Here is a 27,792-nt window from a genome sequence, read left to right as displayed (position 1 = left end):
GCGGAAAAAACGGAACTGAGGCTATGGGCGTCGTGCGTCCTACTTATCACATCGGATGACGTCGGACGTCGGAGGAGGTCCTCGACGACGGCGCATCGACGTCATCGACGCAGGAGCCGAAAAAGTTTCCGAAGCAGCACAGCTGTGGTGATTACATGTCATAGATATGGAATACGTCGGAGGACCCAATCCCCTCGAAATCATTTTTACCTTCAGTCACAACATCTTTGAAAAGAAATGTGGAGTAGTGATGGAAGATAAATGTCCTCCATCTTTAGCTAATTTGGTCATGTCATACTGTGAGACCAACCGCTTAAAAGGAAATATAGAACAATGTTTAAGTATATGCATGCTACGTTGATATCTTAAGTATTTGGGATGTAACAAACTGGAATTCGCAGAGTAGGTAAAGTTAAGTAATGCTATTGTCACCATCCTTTACTCACAGTTTGAATTTACAATTTCTGGATTTAGAACTTTTCATTGAGGATAACAAAATCCACACTATTATGTTTCTTGAGCCCCCTGAGGCAAACTCCATATTACATGCTAAAAGTGAGCATACAAAAAGTGTCATCAGAAACTTCTCTAAAGGGGAACTCTAGTGAGCTAAATGAAACTGCAGTAAATCCGCTGATTTTGAAGTGGAGCGGAAGAGATCCTCTACGAAATGTAAAGACCATGTATACGGCAATTGCATCATTAACAAAGCAGTTCACAGGTTTCATTAAAAAGGACAAGTTAATTGGAATGATGCAGTGTTTGAACACAGAAAGACCAAAACAGTATGGGTCATCATCAAATAAACAGCATACAATCCAAATTCCTGACAATCTATTGTAAAGGGAAATCACAAAAGGGACGCAGGGGCTGCTCTTTCCATACACAATCTATGATGGTTTGTTGACTAGAAATGACCACTGCACCCTGGCATTTCTAGGAGCCAGTTGGCATGAAGTCCCTGGATGCAGAAAATGTGGCCGACTAATCATGAGAAGAAATATTCACAGGTAGGCAAACATGTGTCCAACTTCATCCATGTAGAAAGAAAGAATTGAAGTAAGGATGCCAGTAGGCAAACCAATAGTTACTGCATGTGTGGACATGCACCCGGGCTTCAAATCTTGAATACTTTTGCCCCCTCTTTCCACACTCCCTCTATTCTCCTGCACCCTTTTTGCTCTCTCCTTCATTCTCAACATCTAGAATGTGGCTTTAGGGTTTTCCTGTGAATGAATGACACTTCCTCACTCTGTGTCCTTCCTTCCAAATCTCTCATCCCCCTTTTTTTCTACATCTAGAATGCAGTCTTGTGAGTTTAGCTGTGAACGACTGACACTCGTCGTAACACTCCTTGACCTTCCGCGATACTCCTCCTTATTGTAACACTCCTTCCCCTTCCCAGATACTCCTCACACTTTTTTCAGTCTCTGGAAAGCAACCTTAAGGAACAGCAGTGAATGCCTTGATAAAAACACAACCTTCTTTTTTCTCTTTCCCGCTCCCTCTCGCGCCCATCCCCCATGTTAGGACCTGCAATTCAGCCATAATGTCCAACCTTTGAATGACCCCCACATCTCACCCTCCCGAATTCTTCAAAGAGGGGTTGTTGAAGCATGTGTCAAAACTTGAACATATGTATATATGTTTTAATAAATGCTGAGCAAAGATGTGCTTTTGTCCTAGATCTGACCATTCCGAAATGCCGCAAGGCTGGAGGAAGGGAGACTGGACTGAAGATTACATTGTGCCGCCATAATCATTCTTGAGCTAAAGGTGCTTCCACGCAGGAGGCATATCATTCAGATCAGGGAAGAACAGAAACTCATGAGTGCGGAAATAAAAAACAGGAAAGGCAGAGCAGGTAAGAATATTAGTGAGATGGAACGAGTGGGTATGTAGCATGACACAGCTTGCTGGTATAAAATACAGAATGTAGAACATGCAACTGGAACAAAACAAAGAAACAAAGGTTGTGAAACGGCACGCCGGTGTTAAACCCGCGGCAGCCTCTTCGTCTGTGGGAACTCACTGCCTTTCTAGAGAGACTGATGCCTTGTAATGTTACATCTACTGCTGGAAAAGTGCCCAAACATGAAGGCTGCGTGTAACTGGGGAGGGGGCACCAGCCACAAAAAAGCAGGTACTCTAGGACAGGTTTTACCTGCGCTTTTATCTTTCCACTTTAAGCAATAGATCATTTGAGTATAGAATGACTGCTGCTTAGTCAAGTTGCTACATACTGTCACACACAGACCCCGGGATGGAGGGGTGCATAGAACGCCTGCTGCTTGGTCAAGCTGCTACATGCTGTCGCACACAGACCCCGGGATGGAGGGGTCCATAGAACACCTGCTGCTTAGTCAAGCTGCTACATGCGGTCACACACAGACCCCGGGATCGAGTGGTCCATAGAACGCCTGCTGCCTAGTCAAGCTGCTACATGCCATCACACATAGACCCCGGGATGGCGTGGTCCATAGAATGCCTGCTGCATAGTCAAGCTGCTACATGCCGTTACACACAGACCCCCGGGATGGAGTGGTCCATAGAACGCCTACTGCTTAGTCAAGCTGCTACATGCTGTCACACACAGACCCCGGGATGGAGGGGTCCATAGATCGCCTGCTGCTTAGTCAAGCTGCTACATGCTGTCACACACAGACCCCGGGATCGAGTGGTCCATAGAACGCCTGCTGCTTAGTCAAGCTGCTACATGCCGTCACACACAGACCCCGGGATCGAGTGGTCCATAGAACGCCTGCTGCTTAGTCAAGCTGCTACATGCCGTCACACACAGACCCCGGGATCGATTGGTCCTTCGGCAGACTTCTTTCTCACCTTTTCAGCATGCAGTTTTCTTTGTTCATGCGGCATTGTTGATGCTTTGTCTGGGAAATAAAGAAAAAAAGGGATTGAACAATACACAATCTGTTATGGTCAGTTAAGCAGGGGGTCCGGAGGCAGTTTCTACACCAGAAAGATTAACTCCACCCCTTTAAGTTTAGCATTAACAAAAGCAGGAATGAGTCACTCTCGGTGGTTACTGCCATTCCTGGCTTATGCAATCCAAACATACGCAAGCAACAATAATATTAGCCAAGGTGATATCCAATATTCATATAGTTGTATAAAATACAATGGTACAAATGAGTTGAAAAAAATATTGTGGTTCATTAAGTTGCACACTATTAAGTGAAATATTTGTTGGTGTTGGGTCAGGCATTCCCAGTACTGAAGATTTTGAGTATGTATCCATAATTTACTTGTAACTAGCTATTGATCTGTGTGAGTACTTGCACTGTTTTTGCCCCCCCTTACCCTCCCCACTTCCGCTTCATGCTTCATTTCCCTGAACCAATGCCTGCCATATGACACTGCTGATCGGTCCTAAACGGAGTGGTCAATGCATAAGCGACAGTCAGTCGCATATCTTTCTACTGTACATTTGTTTGACATTTTGTAACGCAGGTGTAAAGTTCAGCTCCTCATCAGAAGCATAACCACTTGCGAGCACCTTCACAATGTACCCATTCATCTACTCAACACACTCCAAACACATCATGTGGAAACTCTAATGCACCCAGAGATGTTCTGTCTATGCCCTCATGTTCTCGAAACTAGTTATCAGGCAGTCATGCAGTTGTGAGAATTCTCATATTGGAAGAGTACTGGGCTGTCCTGTTATCTCATGCATTTTCCAAGAGGCACCAAACCTCGCTGTGCTTTTGATGAGTCGCACCATCATAGTATGTAACCTTTCCAAACCGGTTGGCCTATGTTATAATTACTTATTTATTTATTGTTAATTATGGTTATAGCTTAAAGAGCTTTATCATAATATCGTACAAACAAATTCCATAAAGCACAAAGCACTAAAATGGTTAAAACATAACACGGCCGAACTTTTCAAAGCCTGTAAGGAACTGGCCACTTCTACAGCAGCCTCTTCTTTTATCACACCCACCCAGGACCTTTGCTCGGCCCTAGCTGCACATTTCATCACAAAAACCCAAGACATCCTTTCCTCCCTCTCTCCCACACTACAGCACACACCAACACCGGAGCCTCCCTTGGCCTCTCCTCCACTCCCCCTCTCTTACCCGTCACACCCGATGAGGTCTCTAGACAAGTCCGGTCTATGAACGCTTCATCCAAACGGGTGGACCCCTGCCCATCAAAAACCATTAAGGACAATATTGACTCCCTCGCCTCAGCCCTGGCGAACCTCTGCAATCTCTCCTTTTCCACTGGAATTTTCTCAACTGCTTTTATCCACTCCCCTGTGCACCCTCTTCTCAAGAAACCCTCTGCCAATCTCTCCTTTCCGGCAAACTACCACCCTATGCCCATCACTCCTTTCCTGGGCAAACTCCTGTAGAAGTTAGCTATCTCTCAGCTGACCCTCCACACTGAATCTATTGGCTACTTCAATGACCTCCAGTCTGGCTTTAGAGCTCCTGAGGCACGGAAGTTGCTCTCCTGAACACCCGTGAAGGCCTGCTCTCAAACCTTGACACTAACACTCCCTCTTTCCTCATTCTCCTTAACATCTTCTTTGCCTTTGACACGGTTAACAACAGCATCCTGATCACACTTCTCTGCGACACCCTGTGAATCACAGGTCAGTCTCTAGCATGGTTAACCTCCTTTCCCTCTGACCGCCCATCCCAGGTGGAACTCGGAGCATTTCTCTCGACTATTGCTCTCTCAACATGTGGCATTCCCCAGGGATCTAACCTATCCCCTTTGTTTTTCAACACCTATATGGCTGCCTTGGCATGTGCGATTGCCACTTTCACCTCGAACTACGCGGACGACACACAACTATCTTTCAGGCTACCCTCAGCGGTCTCCTCCTCCAAGCTCATATCTGACTCACTGTCCGCTATTCAGTCATGGTGTGCTGCAAACAGCCTTTGCCTCAACGCCAGTAAGACTGAGATTGTTTGCATCGGGACCGCTTCTCCCGCTTTCCCACTCACTCTCCTTGGACCAACACCCACCTGCAAGGCTAAAAACCTTGGGATCATCTTCGACTCCACTCTCTCCTTCTCCTCTCACATTTCAGACATCACTAAAAGTCTATCAACTACACCTCCTTAGAGGTTCTCTAACCTTTTCTCACTTTCCTCCAGTGGCTCACTGTCTCCAAAGCCCTGGTTCTCTCTAGGCTCGACTACTACAACAGCCTCTTCCTCAATCTCCCTGCTTCCACCCTGCGCCCTCTGCAACTCATGCATAACAGAACCGTGAGACTTATCCCTTGGCCTTAAGCCCAGGGACTGCATCTCTCCGGTGCAGAAATCCCTTCACTGGCTCCCTGTGGCTGCAAGGATGAAGTTCAAGACCATCTGCATTGTCCACAATACTTTCTGGGGCCTGGGACCTACTTACCTGCAACGCTGCCGACCTAAATATGTCCCCCACGAGCCCTCCGTCCATCTACCTCCAACCTTCTGTGAGTGAGCGGATTCTTCAAGCAGAGATTTGGAGGGAGATCCTTATCCTCAGGAGGTGCCTCCCTCTGGAATAGCCTCCATGCCACCCTCCGACGTGACCCTGATCTTCTTAAGTTCCGGAAACTCAAGACTTTCTTCTTCTCCTCTTCCTTCTCTCTCCCGCTACCCTGCTTACATATCCCTCTGCTCTTCCATTCAGTTTTCTGACTGGCCGTCGGTGTACCTCAGAGTTTCACAGGTCCTGGGCACCCATCCAGTCCTCTCTCGCACTTGCCTCAGGACCCTACACCCCACACACCTTCACTGCACTTGAGAAATAACCTAAGAGAGTGGCTCTCTCTGCACTTACTAGAGTCTCCACCGACCAGGTGCCCTTGGACCTCCCCCTCCCTGTGACCGTCTGTGCACTTGCACGACCCAACTGCATCGTGCCTGAAGATCATCTGTCTGTTCTCCCTTGTCTTCACCTCCTAATTGCACTGGTAAAACTGCAGAATCGTCGTCAGGCCTACTGGCGGTGTCTCAACTTTTAAATGTATGATACGCGCTTACTCTGCCTGTGCAGACCATGATCGTCTCAGAATTTCAAGGGCTCTGAGCGACTGTTTTCCCCCATGCTCCCACCCGCCTTGAGCGCTTTGAAACACTTGCCTGTGTATAGGCACTTTATAAATAAACCATACCATAGCACATAAAACACATAAGTACACAAATACACAGTCAGTAATTACAATCTTCATAATGTACATACGTTATAACAATTTGCAAGTCCCGTACAATCAATCAGTAATCAATCATAATCTGGCAAATGATTCAATGGGATACCACAGTGCCCTTAGAACGGTTACAATTTCAGCAACAATAAATACATTTGGTTGCATTCAAAATTGTAGGGTTACCAATAGTCCTTTAAGCAGTAGCGATTTCAGCAAATGACATATAACCAATAAGCTACCCGAAGTAGTACAGGGTATTGCGGAGCGAGTACAACCACCTACTGGATCATGATTCATAATTCATCGTCAGCAGAGTGTTGTTCAAGCACTTGAGAGGAGTTTGCAAGTATCCCCACCTTTCCCCCCAGATATTAAAGGGGGCGATGTGCACATGTCTATGTCCAGAGTTCAAACAAAATCGCCAAAAAGACTGTCTTGATACTGTTGGGGTGGGACACATAGGCCCCAAGCCGTTTCCAGTTTACTCACCAGCCCACAGGAGCGACAGTACCTCGTCTCTCTAGAGATGCCTTGCTCTCTGCCAAAGACCGAAAACACGGCAGTTTGCCGATCCTCAAAAGTAACAAGAATCTTTGCAACTCAGGAGAAGGGCATAGCATTTAGTAGCCCTGGAGGGCCTTTTAACTGTGGGCCAATTGTTCCAGAGTGGTGCTATAGCTACCAAGAGTAGCTAGATAGGAAGAATTGTTACACCAGTCCCATTTTGCATACAGTTCTCCTGCTCAGCTCAGCTACCCTCCAAAACCAGCTTCAGACAAACCATGGCAAGATCTTCACATACCAAATTAGAATGGGTCTCTGGGTTAGTGGAGGGGGGCTGCCTACCCAATATATTCAGCAATGGACAACTAGGAGACGTAAGTGACTTCAAATATAATACACATCTTTTTCTAATGACCATAGCAGAGAAAGAAGTAAGTCACAGCTCAAGGCGAATAATTTCAATTGGAACGCCACGGTCCAACCCCAGCATTTTCCACCAGAATCTTCCCTCCAAGTGTTTCAGTCTTGATAAATCCTTCATGCCGAGTGCCACCAGCAGGACACCTTTAAGGGAACACCTGAAGCCTCCTGTATTCCCCATATATCATATTCAATTTCGATATAGCCTTACTTTTTCTCACTTCTATCAATGCTACACAGTCAATCGTGGTGGAAAATTCCACTCCCAAATACTTGTAGCTATGTACCTGTTCTATGGCTTTTTCATCCAGTACCAGTGTGGGAATATTCACGCGTTTGTGTGAAAAGTGCATAACATTGGTCTTATTGTAATTCAGCTCTGAATCATGTTCCTGGGATAACTTTAGGACAGCTCCCAAGGCTCTTTTTAAACCAGCAATAGGGGGATCAAAAATAATAAGGTTGTCAGCGTAAGATAATATACATTTATCTGAAAAAATATGAAAAATAAAAATACATGGAGTAACCTTAAAGAACTTGAGATATTTCTTGGGAGAAAAGAATGCCTTGCTTAGGATGGATTACAGATGCCAATCACTGGTGGTGATCCTTTTTGGAGCACAAGGGAATAAAACAGCTAGATAAATGGCTTAATGCCAGTAAGACGAAGATCCTTCTCATTGGCACCCCTGCCCATGCTTTCCCCCCTCTCACTCTGGCCACCCGCCGTGGGCCCTCGTTATTCGCCTTCCTGCGAGGTAAAAAACCTTGGTGTCATCTTCGACTCCACTCTCTTCTTCTCTCCTCACATCATTGACGTCGCCAAGAAGTCCCACTACCAGCTGCCCCTCCTCAAAAGGGACTTTTCCCTTTCTCACTTTCCCCCAGAGGCTCAATGTCTCCAGAGCCCCAATTTTCTCTAATAGGTACTACAGCAACAGCCGCTTTCTCAATCTGCCTTCCTCTACTCTCTGCCCTCTGCAACTAATCCAGAACAGGAATGCAAGACTTATCCTTGGCCTGAAGCCCAGGGACTGTATCTCTCCAGCTCCGAAATCTCTCCATTGGCTCCCGGTGGCTGCAAGGATCAAGTTCAATACCTTTGCATTGTCCACACGGCTTTCTGGGGCTGTGGCCCGCACTAAATCCAACGCTCTCCTCCAAAATACCTTCCTTCTCGAGCACTTCGCTGAGCTACCTCCAACGCTTAAAGGGTTAGACGCTTCTCCAGGCAGATTGGGGGGTAGATCTCTCTCCTCTGCAGGTGCCTCCCTCTGGAATGGCTTCCCTGCCCCTCTCATTGAGCCGACCACTTGAAGTTCCGGAAGCAGCTCAAAACTTTCCTCTTCTCGTCTCGTCTCTCTCTCCCTCCCTCCCTCCCTCCCTCCGTCCCTCTCTCCCTCCCTCCCTCCCATGCTGACCTACCTGTCTGCTGTACTGACTGCTTGCTTGGCTACCCTCAAAGTCTTACTGGGTACCAGGCTCTTTATTGATTAGTCACCCTTGCACTGCCTCGGGACCTACCATGCACTTATGAGCTGTAACTGTAACCCTACAGTCCCTTGTTCTCCTTGCACTGCCCAGAGCCGCGCTGCCCTGGCTGCACTTACTCGGAGCATTGCTGCCCTGTTTTCCCCTCCCCTCTCCCTTGCACTGCCCCCTTCCCCTTGCACTTCTCATTCTCGCACGATCGGAATGACACAAGGCCTAGTAAGATTGTTTGTCTTGTCCTCCCTCTGCTTTTCCTCTCGTCGCGCCCAGAAACACTTGTGTTAAGTGCGTTATAAATTACTTATCGTATCATATCATGGTTTGTGGTCCAGTTGACGCCCTTTTGTGGTGCCAGCCAAATAATTTTAATTTGGATAACCATGTTCAAGCAGCGCTGCACCGCTCATCTATGTTACCTTTGCCACTGCTTTGATCTGCCATAGTTTGATGTGCTTGAGGAAGGGTTCTTTATAGTGAAGCAATACATACAAGATTAGCAATCGTTTTGGAAATTGTAATGGCCATTTTGTTATCAGAAGCTTCCAAAACAGTAAATAGGAGATTTGCGCGAGCCAGTTTATCAGCCATTTGCTTAATGGAACTTAACACATGTGCTGTAGGTTTCCTCGTAACCTCCAAATCCGAAGAGCCCAATTAGCTCTTTCCAGATGCCTCTTTAATAAATGTTTGTGGTGTCCTCTGTAAACAAACAAGTGTAAACCCTATGTGCGTTGGTTCCCATTATCGGATCAATGCTTGACATGTATTTGCCTCAACAGGTCACATAAGACAATTTCACAGTAATTGTGTGCAAAGTTTTTTTTCCCTGCCACCATAATTCTGCAAAGTTCCCAAATTCACTAAGTTGCAAAGTTTTGCATTTTTTCTAACCACATCGAGTGAAGCTTCCTGCTGACTGTTTCGCTCACCTGGTATCCACAGGGACGCCACCCAGCCGGGTTACTCGCTGGTATGCTTCTCAGCTTTGCCCTGATGTGGTCTGCGGGGAAGGTTCTGCCTGAAAATACAGGAGGACTGTGTTCAGGACTGACCGACTGGGGTAAGTATCCTCCCTTCACCCCCGTATGATTTCAGTCCCTCTGGCGCACTCTCCTCACCTTGTGGTAGAATTAGGCGTGCTCTCCATCCTACCTTCTTTGCAGGGGCGCGTTGTCTTTCATGGGCGAGTGCGGTCCAGTTACTTCACTGACGCCGGCCCGTTTGATATTGTTCAGGTAGGTCTTATTGCTGTTCTTTAGTTTTGTTGCTATGCATGCCTTTCTTTGTTTAAAATGTCTCTTTTTTCTCCCTTAGGTATGCGGAGCTTCAGGTTAGCAAGTCTTGTCTTTGCTAACCTGTGTTTTCCTTCCTTGTAGGTCACGGTGTTCTTCAGCGCAAGTGGAATGTCCGGAGTGGTGCCAGCCGAGAGGCGACCAGCCAGGTAAGCCTTTTGAGCAGTTCGTAATTTGTAAATGTCTCTACTGCTTTCTTTAATGTTGCCTCTATCTTCCTCTTTCAGGTCGTTCTATCCGGGAGGCATGCAGATTCGAGGAAGCTGTTCTCAGTAGCTGTGAGTGTTTAAAGATGAAGACTGCAGGTATGATGTTGCTGCTAATGATGTTCCTTTTGTCTCCTTGCAGGTTCTGCTTCTCCGAGGTTCGAGGGAATAGCTGGACACTGTGAGCGTCACGTTGCAAGCTGCAAAGTAACACGGAGCATGTTGTCTTGCTCGGGTGTGGTTCAAATAGCCCCAACAAAATAGTCCAGGTAAAGTAGTCCCTAGGCTACCACACCCAAAACACAAGACCGCATAGCTTGGTTCTTAGGAACCAAGCTATGTGGATGCCTCCATGTAGGCTGGCAATACAATTAAGTAGTTCCCAAGCACATTGTTTTTCATGGTGCATGAGCCTGGCGCCATAGGCCATATGACTGGAGCCAGGACTGGCTCCATGAAGGCTTTTGATGAGGATGCCAGGCTCTAGAGGCCCGAGTCCTGACTCCACCTGGCCAATGGGTTTGCCAGGGGGGGTTTTTGGGTGAGGGTGGTGACACTGACGCCATCATTATCTGGATCAAACTTCCTACACATTTTCATTCCCCAAATTTTTTTTCCAACAGGTGTTTACCAAAACAAACTAGTTCTAATAAATGTAACCAACTTGTAATGTTCAGTTTCAATATGAAAAAAGTGGTGATCACACAGCAGACAAACGATGCAACCAGATTCTTCCAGTCAAGAAGATCTAGTCAGCAGGTGTTGTATACTGTACTGCTTAGTCCGCCACCTGCAGTGCACAGAACGCGCATGTCCGTCATCCTTTTTCCACCTGAAAGTAATTGGCTTGCAATAAATAATTTCAGCAAATACTGTTTCCCAGGACTATTTCTTCACACCCACTCCCTTGGTTCGACTATTTGTTAGGAGAATTAGATTTTTGGTTATAGCGGTTAGCAAGGGTTACAACAACACAATGTATTGCATTAATAATCACAAATGCACACTTAATTGTCAGCAAAATCTGATTTTGAGATTTTTTATGGTGCATTCGAACACTTTGCAATCCTGTGAAGTTTGCAAAGTTTTTTTTTAAAAATGTTTTGAAAATTTTTATTTTCTGAGCCAAACAATCAACAATAACACATCCCAATCTCCCTTCCAACTCCCAACGACCCCCTGACCCCCCAGAATTATCTATCACCTGGACCTTTAAGAGTCTTTCTTAAGCTGTGAAAATGTCCAGAATTCTTATTTTATGTGGGCACCATTGCTCCATGTAGTCCGATTGGAGATATTCCAGCACGTCACCCCATTCTTTCGTGAAGGACCCCCCTAGTGCCCTGTATATTATGTGTTAGTCTTTCCATAGCCACTAAATTCCACACCTTCTGAAGCCAACCAAACACCAGAGGTGGGTCCCGTAACAGTTTCCATTTCTGGGCAATCGCTGACCATGCCGCTATCACTAGCCCCATAAAACTCCTCCATTGTGATTTTGTACATTTCTTAGCAATCAGGTCCTTGATTCCGCATAACCATACCTTCTCCCCCAGCATGCCTACGTTTGGGAACATCCCCTGCATTTGCGTCTTCACTTCTGCCCAGAACCCCTGTATCCCCTCACAGTTCCACCATATATGTCTCCAGTTGCCGATCTCATTACAGCCCCTCCAGCAACACCTGGAAGTGTTCGGATACATTGCGTTTAACCTCTCTGGTGTAATGCCATTGGGTCATAATCTTTACCCACATTTCCCTCATTTGAACTGGGTGTGTTAGCTTCAGTATTCCCTTCCACAGCTCCTTCCACTGTAATTTACTGATTGGTTCCCCCCAGAGTTAATTTCCATTTCCGCATGTAGTTCTACCTAATGTCCTCATTCTGTACATTGATAAACTTGTACAGAACCGACACCAGTTTCTTGGATCCTGAGTTGGACAATGTGCATCTCTCGAAGGGAGACAGGTCCCTTGTTGTCGCATGTTTGATAGTCGGCGTCGCCAACTAGTGCCTAAGCTGCTCATATTCGAATCTGTCCCGAGTCTTTAAGGTTCAGGAGGATTTTGCAAGCCTCAAATGATCTAATTTCCTGATCCTGAAACATTTCCCCTATTTTAGCCGTCACCCAGTTGCTAAACGCTCCTTTCTCCATTCCCGGTGGAAATTCAGGGTTCCCAAACATGGGAGTAAATGGGGCCGGGACTACTGTAAGGGTTCCCTTTCTTCGCTGCTGCTCATCCCAAGCTTCCAAAGGAGCCTTCATGACTTCACTAATACATAGGTTAGAATGCCTGTATCGTTTCCCTATCCAGAGCAACTATCAGGCAAGATCTCGCTACCGCTCTATCCTGCTCTGCTCAGATCTTTTGCTGCCCCCCCCACCCATTTCCTTAATACCCAGAGTTGGGCCGCCTGATAATATCTATAAAAGTGTGGAAGGGACAATCCTCCCTCCTGGGTCAGGGCCATTAGTACCGATCTTGTTACCCTTGGTGGTTTCTTTTTCCAAATAAATGAGGAAATTACTTTTGTGAGGGCTCTGAAAAAGGACTTGGGAATCCTTATTGGAAGTTTGCAAAGTTTTGCAGCAAACTTTGCAAAGTGTGAGAAGGCAAAGTCATGCAATTGCGCCCACCCCTAATTTCGAGATTTGTGTGCAATTGTAATGGGTTATTTATAACACGCTTAATACCCAGGAGGTTTCTAAGCGCGGACCCGGGGATCGAACCTGTGTTGCTCTGTGCATCGTCTTGCTTCCAAGACAAGCTTGTTGGCCCTGAGCTATATTCCTGAGACTTGTATTTAAAATCGATATTCACACACATGCTCACTTGTTATATGTCAATGAATGAACTATTTTTTTGAACTCGTAAAGTCTCTAGCGACTCCTCCGATCTCCAAATTCCTTGCCCACTGCTAAAGTTCATGTTATAGTGTATGCTATTAGCAGAGTGGGAAAAGAGGAGGGTTTGTGTCCGAATGTCAATTTCCTACTTCAAAGGTCACTCTGGTTATTGCAGTATGGGGAGCATGGTCTTTGGATCTCTCTGAACCATGGGGTCCCCACTACTGACTATACCATGTGCGCTGTGAGTAACATGAGGACGTCCTCACTTCTTCCCCCTGACCCCCAGAATCCTCTGAGGTGGCCAGGGAAAGGCCATTGCTTTTGGATCCCGACCCTGGGGGTGGATATGCGAGGGAGGATCACCTGGGTGGAGGGAACTCGGGGAGTGGGGAATGGACGTCTTTAGTTGAGACATGGTATCCTCCATTCCCTTTTCATAATGACCTTTCTGTCCAAACAGCCTTTGCAGGTTACCGTCAGCCTTTCCCACTTTTATTCCCTACAAAATGTCCCCCAAAAATACCACTTAAACAGACGCGGAAGAGACCAACTGGGAGGACACATCCTCATTTCTATACTGCAACCCTCCCCAAACGCCACTCTGGTACTGAGATGAAGAAGAGGGTAATGGATGAGTTCAGATGGAGCAACCAAGCATGTCCATTTAACTATGGTCAGTCCATTGGACTAAATGACCTTCACATAGCAAATGGTCACTTAACAAGCCCCAAGGATATAAAAATGCGGGATGTACATGAGACAATGAGAGACACAGCAGGATGCAGCTTGGAGCTGGCTGCAGCTGGACAGAGGCGGACCGGAGAGACAGGAGCAGGAGACACGGGTGCTGGAAGCTGTGTCGAGCAAGGACAAGGAATGCTGAGGCCGAAGCAAACCCAGAGCAGGTCGGGAAGTCCTGCACACCCTCTGTGTCGGGCGCAAGCAGGAGCTGTGGGGCGCTGAAGCATTCCGGTGGCCGTCATCCTCCAGGAGAGCGAGCAGTGCTCTCTCCGACTTCGGCGCGGGAAGAGCAGAGTTATTGGAAGCTGAACGCAGAGTGTAACTGCTATGAAGTGCTTGTCTGTGTAGTCAGAGCCTGTGATGTCATGTGGAAGGTTTAGTGATGAATGCTGGATGAGGGTTCTAATCTGTATCAGTTGAGCCTGGGTGATGGGACCCAGTGGTTATCCTTATATGTAGCTTAATGTAACTCTGTAATAAAGTATATGTAGGAAGCACAAGGAGAGCCCTGAAGTTACATTATTACACTGGAGACAAGGATTTCAGAAACAAAGAACCTGCGCAAACAAGGAGAAGAAGAGACTGCTGAGGGGGAAGCAGCAGATGAAGAGGAACCACTGATCCCCAAAGACCAAAAATAAGCCCCATCACCCAGGGGTGTACAGCGCTGGGCAGGGGATTGAAAGCAGAGAGGCAGAGAAAACCCCAGCGTAGGCACTGGCCACTGGCATGGAAGGAGGTGTTGATAAGCAGAAGTAACGCCCCTGGTCATTGAAGAAGCCCTATGAAAATAAAGTGCCAACAGAGATTACAGGAGCAAGGTGCTGGGAGAAGCCCTTAATGTGAAGAAAGCCCCATAACGTAGAAGTGTAAAAAGGGGTAAGCAGTGCGGAGATGAGGGCTATAGAGATGGAATAAAGGTGCAGCAGTCAATGGGGAAATAAAAGTATGAGGACACCCAGCGCGGTGAGGGAAGCCCCAGCGTGCTGGCCTGCTCTGGCGCTATAAGCAGAGAGGGAAATGGCTATAATGCTAGAGTGAAGGGGTTCGGTCATTTCTGGAGATTCGGGGTGTTAATTTCCCACTTGAAGGATGGTGAGGAGACTTGTAACATTACACTTAAAGAACATTTTAGGCAAAGCAACTGACCAGCTCATCAGGATGTAACGGTGTCCTGCGAGGAAAGCGAAGCGAAGTATTGGCCGAGCGATGGTTGGAGCGGAGAGATGTTTTCCGCTTCGATCCAGGTCGAAGAGTGGTGACATCACAGGGAACTGCGGGGTGCTGACGATAAGGTGTCATGCTGTATAGTGAGACACACGCACGCACGCGACCGTCGCCATAATGAAAGAGTGCTCGAGAGAGAGCCATTTATTGCACTGATCTGAGGAAAGGGCCCCTTTCGGTGTCACGCAACGTGAGACCTTATGCAGAAGTGAAAGTACACTTAATTGTCGTGCCACGTCCGTTATGAGGAAGTGAAAGGAGCGATGTAGTGCATCGGACTAATGATGTTCCGATCTAGTGGGAGGAGCCTTGCCCATATGGACAGATCGTATTGGTTTAAGAAGCCAAAGCAGGCCGCTGTACAGGAAGCAGGCATGATGAGGTCGCTAAAGCGGATGTCCAACTTTCCATGTGTATGTTGTTGCGAGTGAACCAAAGGCGGGCCTTAAAGGGAAGTGAAGCGAAATGAAATCACAGGAGGCAGAAGTAGTGATGGGTGTGAAGAATAAACACCATCACGTGCTTGTATGCTTTAATGCAATGGAATATGGGATGGTAAGAGGATGCATGTGCTTGTGGGTTTCAGGGATGGAAGTGTAAACTGTTCCGGATTTTAAGGACTTGCAGCTATAAAGGACTCTTGTGGACTTTAAGAAGTGAGAAAGTAGGAAGTGCTTGGTGCATGCCTGGAGAAGTAAGAATGAGCGCATTAATGGGCTAGCTGTAACTTCTTGAGGATTTCTAGGGTTACATTGCCCAGAGCAACAAGGACTTTTGGGCATCTCTAAAGCTTGCGCAAAGAGTACGGTAGGCTGCAGGGAAAGCAGCATAGACCTTTAGAGCTGCACATTTTGGCTAAGTATAGTTACACAGGTATTGTAATGCAAATGTTATTTGCTTGAGGTGTGTGTGTGTCGCCAATGTTGTAAAGAGTGGGATAGCGCTCCATTAATGTCTATGGATAGCGTCCTAGTCAGTATGTGTGTGGAAGGATAGCGTCCTGTTTAAGTTTAGGGATAGCGTCCCAGAAACAGGAAGAGGGATAGTGTCCCATAGAAGTACAGGGATAGTGTCCTATAGAAGAGTAGGGATAATGTCCTGTTTAAGTGTAGGGATAGCGACAGCGTCCCAAGCGTGTAGAGAGAGATAGCGTCTCATTTGAAGAGTAGGGCATCGTCCCAGAGTAGGCATAGCGTCCCAGAGTAGGCATAGCGTCCCAGAGTAGGCATAGCGTCCCAGAGTAGGCATAGCGTCCCAGAGTAGGCATAGCGTCCTTGTGCAAGAAGTTTGAAGTCTGAATAGGGATTTCGTCCCAGAGCAGGGATAGCGTCCCGGTGCAGCAAGCATGAAGTTGGTGTAGGTAGGGACCCCGTCCTAGAGTAGGGATAGCGCCCCGTTGTAATGGAAGTGGATAGGTATAGCATCCCTAGGGATAGCGTCTGGTGAGGTTAAGTGTTGGGATAGCATCCCAGAAATATTTTTTTGAGTTGCATCTCTCAATAAAAAAGATGCATGGTGTGGATGTCCAGTGCGAGTGCCCCGCGTTTGTGTTCCCCGTGCTAGTGATGGATGTGGAAAGTAGGGGGATGTGTTGTGATGTGCTTGTTCGTGTGTTTTGGGAAATGCTTGTTGCTGTGCGTCAGGCGTTTGTGTATTATTGGAAAGGGAGGAGATGTGTTATGAAGTGCTTGCCTGTGTATGTCAGAGCGTGTGATGTCATGTGGAAGGTTTGCTGGTGAATGCTGGATGAGGGTTCTAATCTGGGTCAGCTGAGCCTGGGTGATGGGACCCAGTGGTTATCCTTATATGTAGCTTAATATAACTCTGTAATAAAGTATATGTAGGAAGCACAAGGAGAGCCCTGAAGTTACATTATTACAGTAACAAAGCCGACGTCAGCTGCCGACTGAAGCCGGTGAGCGTAAACAGGGAACACTCATACAGGGCGCTCCGGGAACCCGAGGCGAGCATTCTTTGCATAGTGAACGAATTGGAAATTGTCAGAAGCACTTTTCAATGCTGAAACAAGCGCCTTTAAATCTCAAAAATAGTTTCAAGGCTATAACAGATGATTTTTGAATTGAAAGACGTTATAAGCATTTCTGAATGCTGCACAGAGCCAAAGCAAGTCATGAGCCTGTTTGATTGCAATGAAAGTAAAGTGGCACAAGGGGTAAATACCACTGAGTGAATTGGTTGAAATACAAGTGTTCGTAAAGCAAGTAATACCCCAAGAAGGGTATGAGAAGAGAAACAAGTACCTGTATTGGCAAGAGCCAGAAGAGTACAGATAGTGTAACCAGGTGAATGGTGGCCAAACTAGCTGGGTAACGTGTTGGAAGAAAACAATCCTGATGAAAGGAACAATATTCACTTCCAAGGGAAAGCAGTGGAAATTTGTTGATGAAAAGCAGATGAGAAAGGGTATTGGTTGCATGACCTGTAATCGGTGGACCGTGTGGTCTGACAACTGTGCCTAGACCGAGTGGACCTTTTGGAAAAAAACAATGAAAGTAACTATAAGGAAGCTTGTGTTTGGCCACAGTTGCTTAAGTGATTTCGAAGTCAAGAGACTGAACTATTTTGGTGAACCAGTGAAAAGTACTGATAAGAGAGTTGGGAAGTGTCCCAATGAATTATGTTATTTTTGAAGAGCTTGAAGATTTGAACTCTTGGGGAGGGGAACCCTGATACTTTGTGAACTGTGTTGGACACAGACTGACTTTTGATTTGGACTTCCTGACGCCGACTGTCCTTAGTTTTCTTTAGATAGGACGATCCCACCTTAGCATAAGGCAAGGTAGGCCTTACTGCATCCTGACATTTAAGTTAAAAATAAAGTTTGTTAAGAAACCTTGAACCGGTTGTCTGTGTCCGACTCTTGATGCCTTTCCAGCGCCCAGTACCTTTCTGTTTCTATTTTTGTCCAGTTACAGATGATTGTACGCAGGGACACTTGAAAATGCCTGTCAGTTCTCATTTAGTAATTGAAAACATCAACAAGTTGCTCATGATTCTCATCTTTCTACCAATCTAGAAAAGCAAGTCATTACTTTCTGGGCCATGACACATTCTCACCGGGATATAGAGATTGGCAAAGCCGTGTAATAGTATAGAAGATGCAGGAGCAATCTACCTAGTCAAGAAAACGTTGCTCCGAACAACGCAGGTCATTATTAATGATGCTAAATAGTTTGGGAGAAGTCACTATAGCCTTGTGGAAGGTTGTGTAGGAGGAAGTCATATTCATTCCGTATACCTTACATGTTTTACCACGGCTTAGCACACCATCTGCAAAGACAACGCTCGTTTTTTTCATCTTTGCCATTTTTGAATGCATTTTATCCAATTGCCATCCCTACTTTCAAGCTAGTCGTTCAAGCAGAGGAAGGGCAAAACAGGCTACACCTTTTTAGTACCCTTATGAAGGTAGAACCATTGGCGCTTATTCTGGCAGTTAGGTTCCAATAGAAAAAATAGCTTGTCTAAAAACGTCCCCTATTCTAAAACCACCTTGCTAAGGCCAAACTGGTGTTGTACAATGCATTTTGGGCATTTAAGACTAAGAGCACCATAGGCTGTTTTAGGGCAGTGGTATTTAAAGTTTTTATGCTTAGCCCCTCCCTCTGGCCGCCCCCCCGCCCCTGAGTAAAAATGTTGTTGCCAGGCCACGCAGATGCCATATCGGTTTATATTTTCTATTGAAAGCAGTCACCACACTTCCTTTTTGTCGAGCATTGAGCCCTCCTGGACATCTTAAAATGAGCACTAAGCCTAGTGTGCATTATGTAGGCTGATTATTTTGTTGTTACGTTTGGGGTCCCTCAGGGATCCTGCATATCTGCAACATTATACATCTTGGCTTAGCCTCTACTTGAATTGTTTGACGCCCATGAGGTGATATATACCAACTATGCTGATGACACTCAGTGTCTTATACCTCTCGGGCGAGAGATACGGAAACCATCTACTCCATTAATTCGCTCATTCAGATATGGATGGCGGAAAATGGCCTTGCGCTTAACGACACAAAAACGCTGTTGATAACTGGCATGGCAGTTCAGTTCAGTAAATTGAGCACTGAATTCTGTGAATTCCGAATAGCTGGCTGTATTATTGCCACACTCCGAAAGTAAAAACGTTGGGTAAAGTACTGGACCAAGAACTCACCATGAAAACGCATGTGGATAGCCTTATATCCTCCCTATCTTACTATCTGAAACTGCTAGCTCAGTTAGAACCCTTTCTACACTGCAACCATTGTGCCACTATTGCCAGGGCCATAATTGGCTCCAAATTGGACTAATGTTCGATTCTGTTGCAGGGCACCTGCAAACGAGAACTTGCTCAATTACAAACAGTGAAAAACAATGCAGTTCAGGCTGTTGAGGGCCTTCGCAAGAGCGGTCGTGTATCTGAAGCACGGAAAGCTTTGCACTGGTTGCCGATGGCTGCCAGAATCATCTTTCGCCTGCTTTCCACCACACATAGGGGTTTATATGGCATGTGTCCAGGTTACTGCTCGGGTAGAATTTCCTGGCAGCCCGCAGGGAGAGTGCTTAGATCCAATAACAACTCCAGTGACTGAAGGACGTTTCACTGTTTTACTCACATGCACTGTACCGGCAACTGAAACCCCACTCACAGCATTGCGAGCAGTTCTAAGCTCTTGCTGGAGACGGAGGGGGAATCGCTTCCTGGAGGAGGCAGACACGGCGGCTGACACGTGATCGATCACGTGACCATCTGGGGCCATAAAGTGCCGGCCCATCCACCCTTGCGGCGTTAAGCTGGGTGCTGGCAGCCTCTCTAAGAATTCCACTATCACATTAATACTCAGATTTCCCCCAAAAGACATCTGACAACTCAGTGAACTGCCGGCGAGTCTACTTGGAAATGTCCGACTCGTCAGATAGGTGGCTGCGGAGCGCCCCATCACGGGAAGAATGGGGGTTGGATCTGAGAAGTCCAATCAAACCGGCGTCCCGAGCAAAGCGGTTGACATCTGCACCAGCTTGTTTGCAAATGCAGGCTCAAGCTGAGCCATCTGGAAAGCCATTCTCAGCTAGTATGGTCAAGGTCCCCAGCCTTGAAAATATCGAACATTTTGCCCGATTTGAGAATGATGTCACTCTTCAGTTTTGGACTGACTTAATTCTGAACGACTTCCCGGTGGTAGGATTCCTATTTTAAAATCCAACGCGCCACCGAATGTAGTAGATGACCCAAACATACAGCTCCAGACCCCTGAGAGTATAGCAACTGTGCTGACAGAAGGCGAGCCTGCACCCGACCCTTTAAATCAAGAGCACAAACTGATCTGCTTGAAAGGAAGGAAGCCGACTGCAGGGATGAATGGTAGCCCCAATCCAGCATCGATTGCTGAGGGGAAAGAACATCCAGAAAATTCCCTCCCAGTGGCCTCGGGCAGGGATATCGGCGGGACCCCAAGAGCAAGAATTGAAAAATCATTTGACCCGGAAAAAACCTGTGAAGTCAGCCAGGGGGACAGCAAAAAGGGGGAAGAGGAAAAAGAGGAGGGAGAAAAAAGAGCCTCTTCTATGGGGCCAATCCAGGCCCATGTTAAATCGAAGGTTGGGGTCACCTCCATCTTGGAAGAGGGGAAATCCAGCGAAACCTTCACAGCAGGAAATCACACCCCTCGGCTAGACACTAATATGTCTGTAGTCCCCAATCAAGTGATCCCAGATCCAGGGCCCCTCGCGGACAGCTAGAACGGCTTGAAAAGTCCACATCAACTCGAAAATATACGGATCAATGTACACCCACATAACGATGTGGAAGATCTGAGGACCACCCCGACAGAGAAGTCTGACAGATGGAGTATAAATGATCAGTACTGCATAGACACCACGACCTAAAACAGAGGAGTATGAAGTCTCAGATTTATTACCAACACATACTAAACACCCTCAAGTGACGAGCAATCATAACTCAGAAGTAAGGACCACACCTGCTCCGAACATAACAAGCCCTTCGTTAAGCAAAGGGAGACTGAGGCAACCGATAAAGCAAGACCCTTAGAGGACTCGCTTGACGCCTCAATCCTTGAAAGCGATGATGAATGGACCTCGCCAGCCAAAAGGAAATGGAACGAAACCCAGGCCGTTAACATGACAAGGAAAGACCCAAAAAAATACATCGACAGAAGAAAGAAGGCGGAGATGGGTCGGACTTTGCCGCATAACAACAGGAATTACATGAAACAAAGTGGCACAAGAAAAAATACTACACCAAAACCACCAAACCATTATATGATGGAGCGATTCTTTAAGAAAAAAATTTCGGAGTTGAATAAAACACCCAATGATATCTCAGACAGCGATATGTTGGAGAGTGTCAACACACTATCAGCGAATCCTGTCGGCTGGAAATAATCAGAATCAGCAGGATATCTCGGCTATAAAATCAGCTACTGAATCAAGAAAGGATTTTCAACTACACCCAACATCAACACCGATAAGATGGCACTTCGGACAAAACCCAAAACATTTGGCCCATCTAAACCCCACAAACCGAACTGTTTCTTTGCCACCTTTGAACGAAAAACAGGGCAAAGCAGCAGATGTCCATGCCATGCAAAAAGAACAATCAGAAACACATCAGAATTACATAATAGGACAAGAATCACCAGACTGTGGGGAATTTAAAGAATATGAGAGTGCCAGCAATACGGGAATAATAACTGGGGAAAGAGGACCCCAAGCGAAGACAAGGGAAAAAGTACCCGGGATCAAAGAAAAATATTGAATGCCCCGCCAATTGTTCCTCCAAGCCAAAAACCACCAGGAAAAAATATGCAATAAGCTCTGCATAGACAAGAAGACCCCTACTCGCCCCAAAGGAAGCAACGGGGACAAAGCGACTCCTCTCAACCAAAAGATACCCCAGGGAAAAAAACCAGATCGCCTTAACATAATGGCTACAGTCACAATTGCGATGGCGCCATTCAGTAAATTGTATGAAAGCATCAATGACGCTTTAAAAGATCAAACAACGATGATCGCCCTGATGCACACTAAGAGGCATTTTCTCGAGGGTTATATCATGGCAAAAGGGCGGGGAAATACGGAAATTCAAAATCAAAATCTCATCCAACCTGGAAATGAAACACCAGTACAAAACCCTCCTCGGAATGTATCAGGAATGGCAAATAAGGATCACAATGAAGTTGCAACACAAACAAACCTGATGAGTTCCCAAGTCTCCCCACCTAACATGAGTATGATATCGGAAAACTTAGGAGGAATCGAGAAAAATTCAGCCCCCCATACAGTAAGCACGGCCGGACAAAAAACCCAACAAAAATTTCCCACCAAGAAGGGGACTACAAACGCATCTACTGCAAAAATAAGCAAAAGAAATGGATGTATCTCGAGGGGAGAAGACGTGGTCTTCATGATAACAGAAGAAACTTCCGAAGACCAGAGAAAAAACAAAATAATTGATACACAGAATCCTTTTTCCTATGGTATCTTCAGTCGAACCAAATGGCCAAAGGATTGGGCATAATTGCAAAAAACATCTCGAGACCAAGGCCATAGGAAAAAGGAGCCAATAATAACTAAAAAAAAAACAATAATGTTGAATCTGGGGGCTTGAATCATAACGACCTGGAAGGCAAAGATGATGATGTAAACCAACCAATAGTTATGATGGATGATTCTTCAAGTCCCAAGGGACTTGCTGAATTTAAGCACTTATACAATCTCAGAGGCCCAATCTGAACAAGATCAAACTTCGGAATTAAAACGGAAAGAAAACCCCAATGGAAAATCTTTTCTACACGAAGAGCCAAAGAAGAAAGTATTCATAATTGAACCAGTCCCACCTGAAAAAGAAGTGAAGCAGCAAAAGAAAGTCAAAAGCGCTCTCGAGACTAGAAGGAGCCCGAGAAAGATGGCGGCCCCTATTCCAAGACCGCCGAAAGAAATTCAAAAAACAGTTAAAAGCAAAGAAAAAATTTGTGACAGACAACTCTCACCGCTCAGAAAAGAATCGCCAAGGGAGATAAAAAAAACCACCTAGAGGACCCCTAGATCATTCTACTTGCGAGGAGAGAGCAAAAAGCAAATGGCGCTCAAGTGAAGAGAGAAGCATCCCATCCAAAAAACAAAGAGAAGGGCATGAAGGGTTTTTTTTATACAAAAGTCGAAATGTCGAATAAAATACAGAGCAAATGCATCTTTAAGATGCAGAGGCTAAAGAAATCCAACGACAAGTTGACACTGAATAGAAAGTCAGTTATGACCTTATTCCAACAAGTTCCAAACCTTCGACAATTGAAAGATGAGGATCTTTGGCTAGTCGAACCTTGCTATACAGGCAGAAGAGACTGCTCTTACCTTCATATTAAATCAAAAATCATACAAAACCAATTAAAAGAGGAAGAACAGAGGATGTACATTCTGGGATATGAGCTGACGGAAGAAAAACAAGAGCCTATCGGAAAACAAAATACAAAACTCACAAAGGCTCAGTGGAAATCGCTTGGAAATACCACGTGAGAGGGGAAGGAGTGAAGATTCAAAAGAAAGAAGGTCAGTCCGAGTAGGGCCGCCAAGGCTAGATAAAGGTGGTTTACAATCAAGGAAACATAAGGAAAGTGAGGCAGAAAGGGAAAGGGAAAACAGGTACCTTTAAAAAAAAATTGACCAAAAAAAATGGACTTGGACCGCATCACAAACAAGAAGGAAGTCAGACAACTAGCAACCAGACAATGATAGGGACATCTTGGAGGAGGGCGTGAAAAACACATCTGAACAGGGAACCCTCGCAATCATTCAAATGATATCTTGGAATACAAGAGGATTCAGCCATCTGACAATCCCGAATGACGTAGACTTGTGTTGAAACAACATTATCTGTCTTCAAGAAACATGGCTCATGACAAAGCCCTTTTTGGACGGCTACGTCACAATAATAACTCCAGCAAAAAAAGGCTTGACAGGCCGTCCAATGGCAGGCCTATTAACTGCCATCCGCTCAGGATCAGGCCTCGAAATTACCGCTCAGATATCATCTTCGCCATTTATCCACGCCGTAGTACTCCCATGGAAAAGAAGAAAGAATATGGAAGAAACTATGGCCATGGAAACCATTGCCCTAATAAATACATACTGGAACCCGGAGGCCACCACAAACACAGATTACCTAGCCGCACTAACGGATACCCTAGATGAAGCCTCAGCAAAATTCCAAATGGATCATATTGTTGTCACTGGGGATTTAAATGCAATCTGTGCAGACATAGGAGACCAAAAAAAGCACCTTGCACGAACCGCTCCAATTTTGGAAAGAGGCAAACTGCTAGAACAATGGATGGCTGCAAAAGATCTCCACAATCTTCATTGGTCTCGTCACAGCTCGAATTTGAACATGCCTACCTGGGAACGTAATACGCAAACCAGCACAATAGACCATACATACGTGTCTACAGAAGTTATGGGGCTTATAGAAAATTTTACAGTGATCAGAAACCTCAACAGCGACCATAATATTCAAAAAACATGCTGGAGAACATCAAGAGATAGGAAAGTAAAAATGCAACATGAAATAGAAAATAAACCAAGGCAATAGAGTGAAGCTTTCCGAGAGAGCAATCCATTCTATAACAAACAAGTTTCTTGAAAACTTGTTACCCGAAATGGAAAATAACAAGGATATCAAAACAATTGACTACACTCCCTTTCTTCACGAACACACAATAAAAAGAGGAAACCATTCTAAAAGAACGAAGCCTTACCATCATAGCTACGATAAACAGCTGGTAGCGAAAAGAAAAATCCTACGGCGGCTAACCAGACTTACCAAAAAATCCTCGACGCTGGAAAACGAAGTTAGACTTAAGCAGGTAAAGATACAGTATAGTCACTGGAAAAAACACAAAAGCTTTCTGGTCGCTCATTAGAAACACTAACAGCTCAACAGAGGACGTCTTGACGAATACTGTCGGGGAAGCTAAATGGGTGGCACACTTTACCAGCCTATATAAATCGCCAGAGTTAAGAACAGAGGAAACCTCGATCCGGAGTAAGGCAAAATGGGGGATCCCGGAGGATTTAAAAAAAAATCTACTAAAAATCAAGAAATTGTCGAACTCAAGAGCGCCCGGTCCTGACAGGTTATCTAATTTAGAATTGAAGAAAAATCCGGAAGCCTGAGCAAATTTAATGAGCAAAATCTTCAAACAATGTAACACAAGAGCAATTCCAGCCTCGTGGAGAGAAGCCATAGTTATTCCTTTCTTCAAAAGAGGCGCAAAGGACGACCCAGCCCAATACCGGCCGATTGCACTATCGCACTATTGGATGTAATCGGCAGGGTGTTTAGGGCTTTGGCTCTGGACGCCTTCCATATGTGGCTAAAAACAGCCGACGTGGTCGATCCTTTTCAATCTGGCTTCACAAAGGGCACAGGGACCGTAACAAACATTTTGCTGGTGAGCGCCATTAAAGCAAAAACACTCGAGAAAGAGCCACCTGTATATTTGGCACTAATAGATCTGGTGCAAGCATTTGATTGAGTACGTAGAGAAAGGCTATGGAGAAAACTGGAAAGCAACAACTGCCCGGAGGAAATTTCAGGGCCAATACAAGCACTGTATCATAACACCTCAATGCGGGTTAGACTGAACAAAGCAGGTGCACTATCCGAAGAAATAAAAACGGCCAGAGGCGTGAAGCAGGGCTGCCCGCTGGCCCCTGCGTTATACAACGCCTTTATTGCTGATTTCGCTGACACTGAGAAAGAGCTGAGAATTTTTCCTCCAACAGTAGGTGGGGAAAAGGTCTCTAGAATCATCTATGCAGATGATATCATCCTGCTCGACATGACACGGGTGGGCCTACAAAGGCAAATAAACAACTTGACAAAGTACTTGGAAAGAAACAAGTTAGAGATAAACCAAAGCAAAACCAAAATTTTAGCCTTTGGAGAAAATAAAAAAAAGGACAAAAGCAGAGATGGACCGTGCATGGAATAGCCTTAGAAAAAGTCGAGGTGTTCAAATACCTAGGCGTGACACTTAGCACTAGATCTCTGGAACAACCAATGCAGGAAGTCCTTTTTTCAAAAGTGCAAATGCTAACATCGCAGGCTAAGGCAATTGACAACAAATACGGCCGATTCTCACTGATTCCAGTGATCGATTTTTACTAATCGAAAGTATCCACAAGCCTACTATACGGAACTGATGCCCTGCCACAACTCCCCGAACAAATTTGGGTAAAAATAGAGAGCTTTTTCTGGAGGAAAATTCTTGGTGTATCAAAAACCACATCTATAACATTAATCCGGAGAGGACTCTGCTTACCATCTTTAAGGGCACTGGCGACGAGAAACAGATTGATGCTCTTCAGGAAAACACTCATTGAACCCAAAACGAAGATAATGCAAATCATTACGGCAGAAATGTAAAGCGGAAAGAACACTGCTATGAGTATATGGGGAACAAAAAACAAGCAGACTATGCTAGATATAAATATCTCAAGCCATGAACTGTCGACAAACCCTAATAAAGCCACTAAGAAATTGCTGGAAATGGACTGGATTACGATCCTGGATATGGCAGAGCAGAACAAGACAACAAGAGACATTCCAACCATCTCCGCAAAAGTGGACACAGTAAGGAACTTTTTTGGCCAAATTTCAAGACAAAAAGCTAATCAGACTATTCCTGAGGTTCAGACTAAATCAGATCCTGACAAATGAAGTGAAGGCAAGAAGGAACCAAGCAGCTTCAAACAACTGCCGGTTCTGTACAAGAACTTATACAATGAAACCTCTCACCATCTGCTTCTGGCCTGCCCTGGTACCATCATACAAAGAACAACATTTGTCAAAAATCCTGGCAAGCAAAAACTCCTATGACGCAGAGACATGGTGGAATATGCTGGCAAGCGGGTCGAATACAAGATGGGCAATAGGCGTAGCTCTTTTTTTCCGCTCTTTGATGCTAGAATAACTTGACACATAATGAACAAACAATTAACGAACTTACTCGAGGGAAAGAATAGAACACAAGGAACATATGGAATTGGATAAAGAAAAGTCTTTTTTCTTTCCTTTTTTTTGTAAAAATTGTAAAACAATTAAACAAATTAAAAAAAACAACACCTGCATGTGCCGAGAACCAAGTTGACCATGGTCTCTCAGGGATCTTTCCCTTACATTGCACCTAAATGCTGAAAAGCTCTCCCACCCGATTTGAGAGCTTGTTGCTCCTTTGCAGGCTTTAAACGTTGTTTGAAGACAGTCCTGTTTTACCGATCTCCTTCTGCAGTGTGCTCCCTCCTCTTGGCCAGGTTTGCGCTTATATTCTTTGTTGTTTGTTTGTTAGCACTTCACATGCCCGTGGGCCTCGTTTAAGCGCTATATAAATACATGTACTTAGTGATTCAATCATTAAACCCAGATATAGTTGTCAAATATAAAGTTCTATGGTCATTCTTATATTCCCAAAAAATGCTCCTTGATTTTAAAAGCAAAGCAGCCTAAGAGCCTCATTGGTACTATTTATCCACATGCCCTGCCTCATATGAGTATTTCAAATGAGTACAACAGGAGTGCATCAGACTGTCCCACTTGGAATGATACCTATCTGAAAATACGTATATCGTTATCATAGGTTTTGATCACCTGCTTTGCTTATTATGATATAGAATGGAAGTGATATTTAGAAATTAATGCACAATTCTAAAGGCAAGCATTTTACAATGCTAGTGCAATGAAATACATTCATTTTTTGTTTTCTTTAATAGCTTTTGTTACAAAACAAAGCTCCCCAACTTTCAAGATATTTTTTTTTTTCTGGTCGCTGCTGCTGGCGTGGCTGTAGCAAATTCACACCTCACAGACCA

General features: G+C 45.3%; 1 protein-coding gene across 2 annotated transcripts in view; it reads right to left on the bottom strand.

Moving 5' to 3' along the window:
* Window positions 1–27,792, bottom strand: part of AAGAB (alpha and gamma adaptin binding protein) — a 429,906-nt gene that overhangs the window by 80,044 nt on the left and 322,070 nt on the right. For both annotated transcript variants that reach the window (XM_069625133.1, XM_069625134.1), the window contains exon 9: window positions 2,842–2,891. In XM_069625133.1, coding sequence (XP_069481234.1) covers window positions 2,842–2,891 — 50 coding nt within the window. The remainder of the gene's footprint in view (window positions 1–2,841; window positions 2,892–27,792) is intronic.

The sequence above is a fragment of the Ambystoma mexicanum genome, chromosome 11, assembly GCF_040938575.1.
Source record: "Ambystoma mexicanum isolate Mex_15411 chromosome 11, UKY_AmexF1_1, whole genome shotgun sequence".
NCBI classification, from domain to species: Eukaryota; Metazoa; Chordata; class Amphibia; order Caudata; family Ambystomatidae; genus Ambystoma; species Ambystoma mexicanum.
This window is presented reverse-complemented; position numbering and strand designations above follow the sequence as displayed.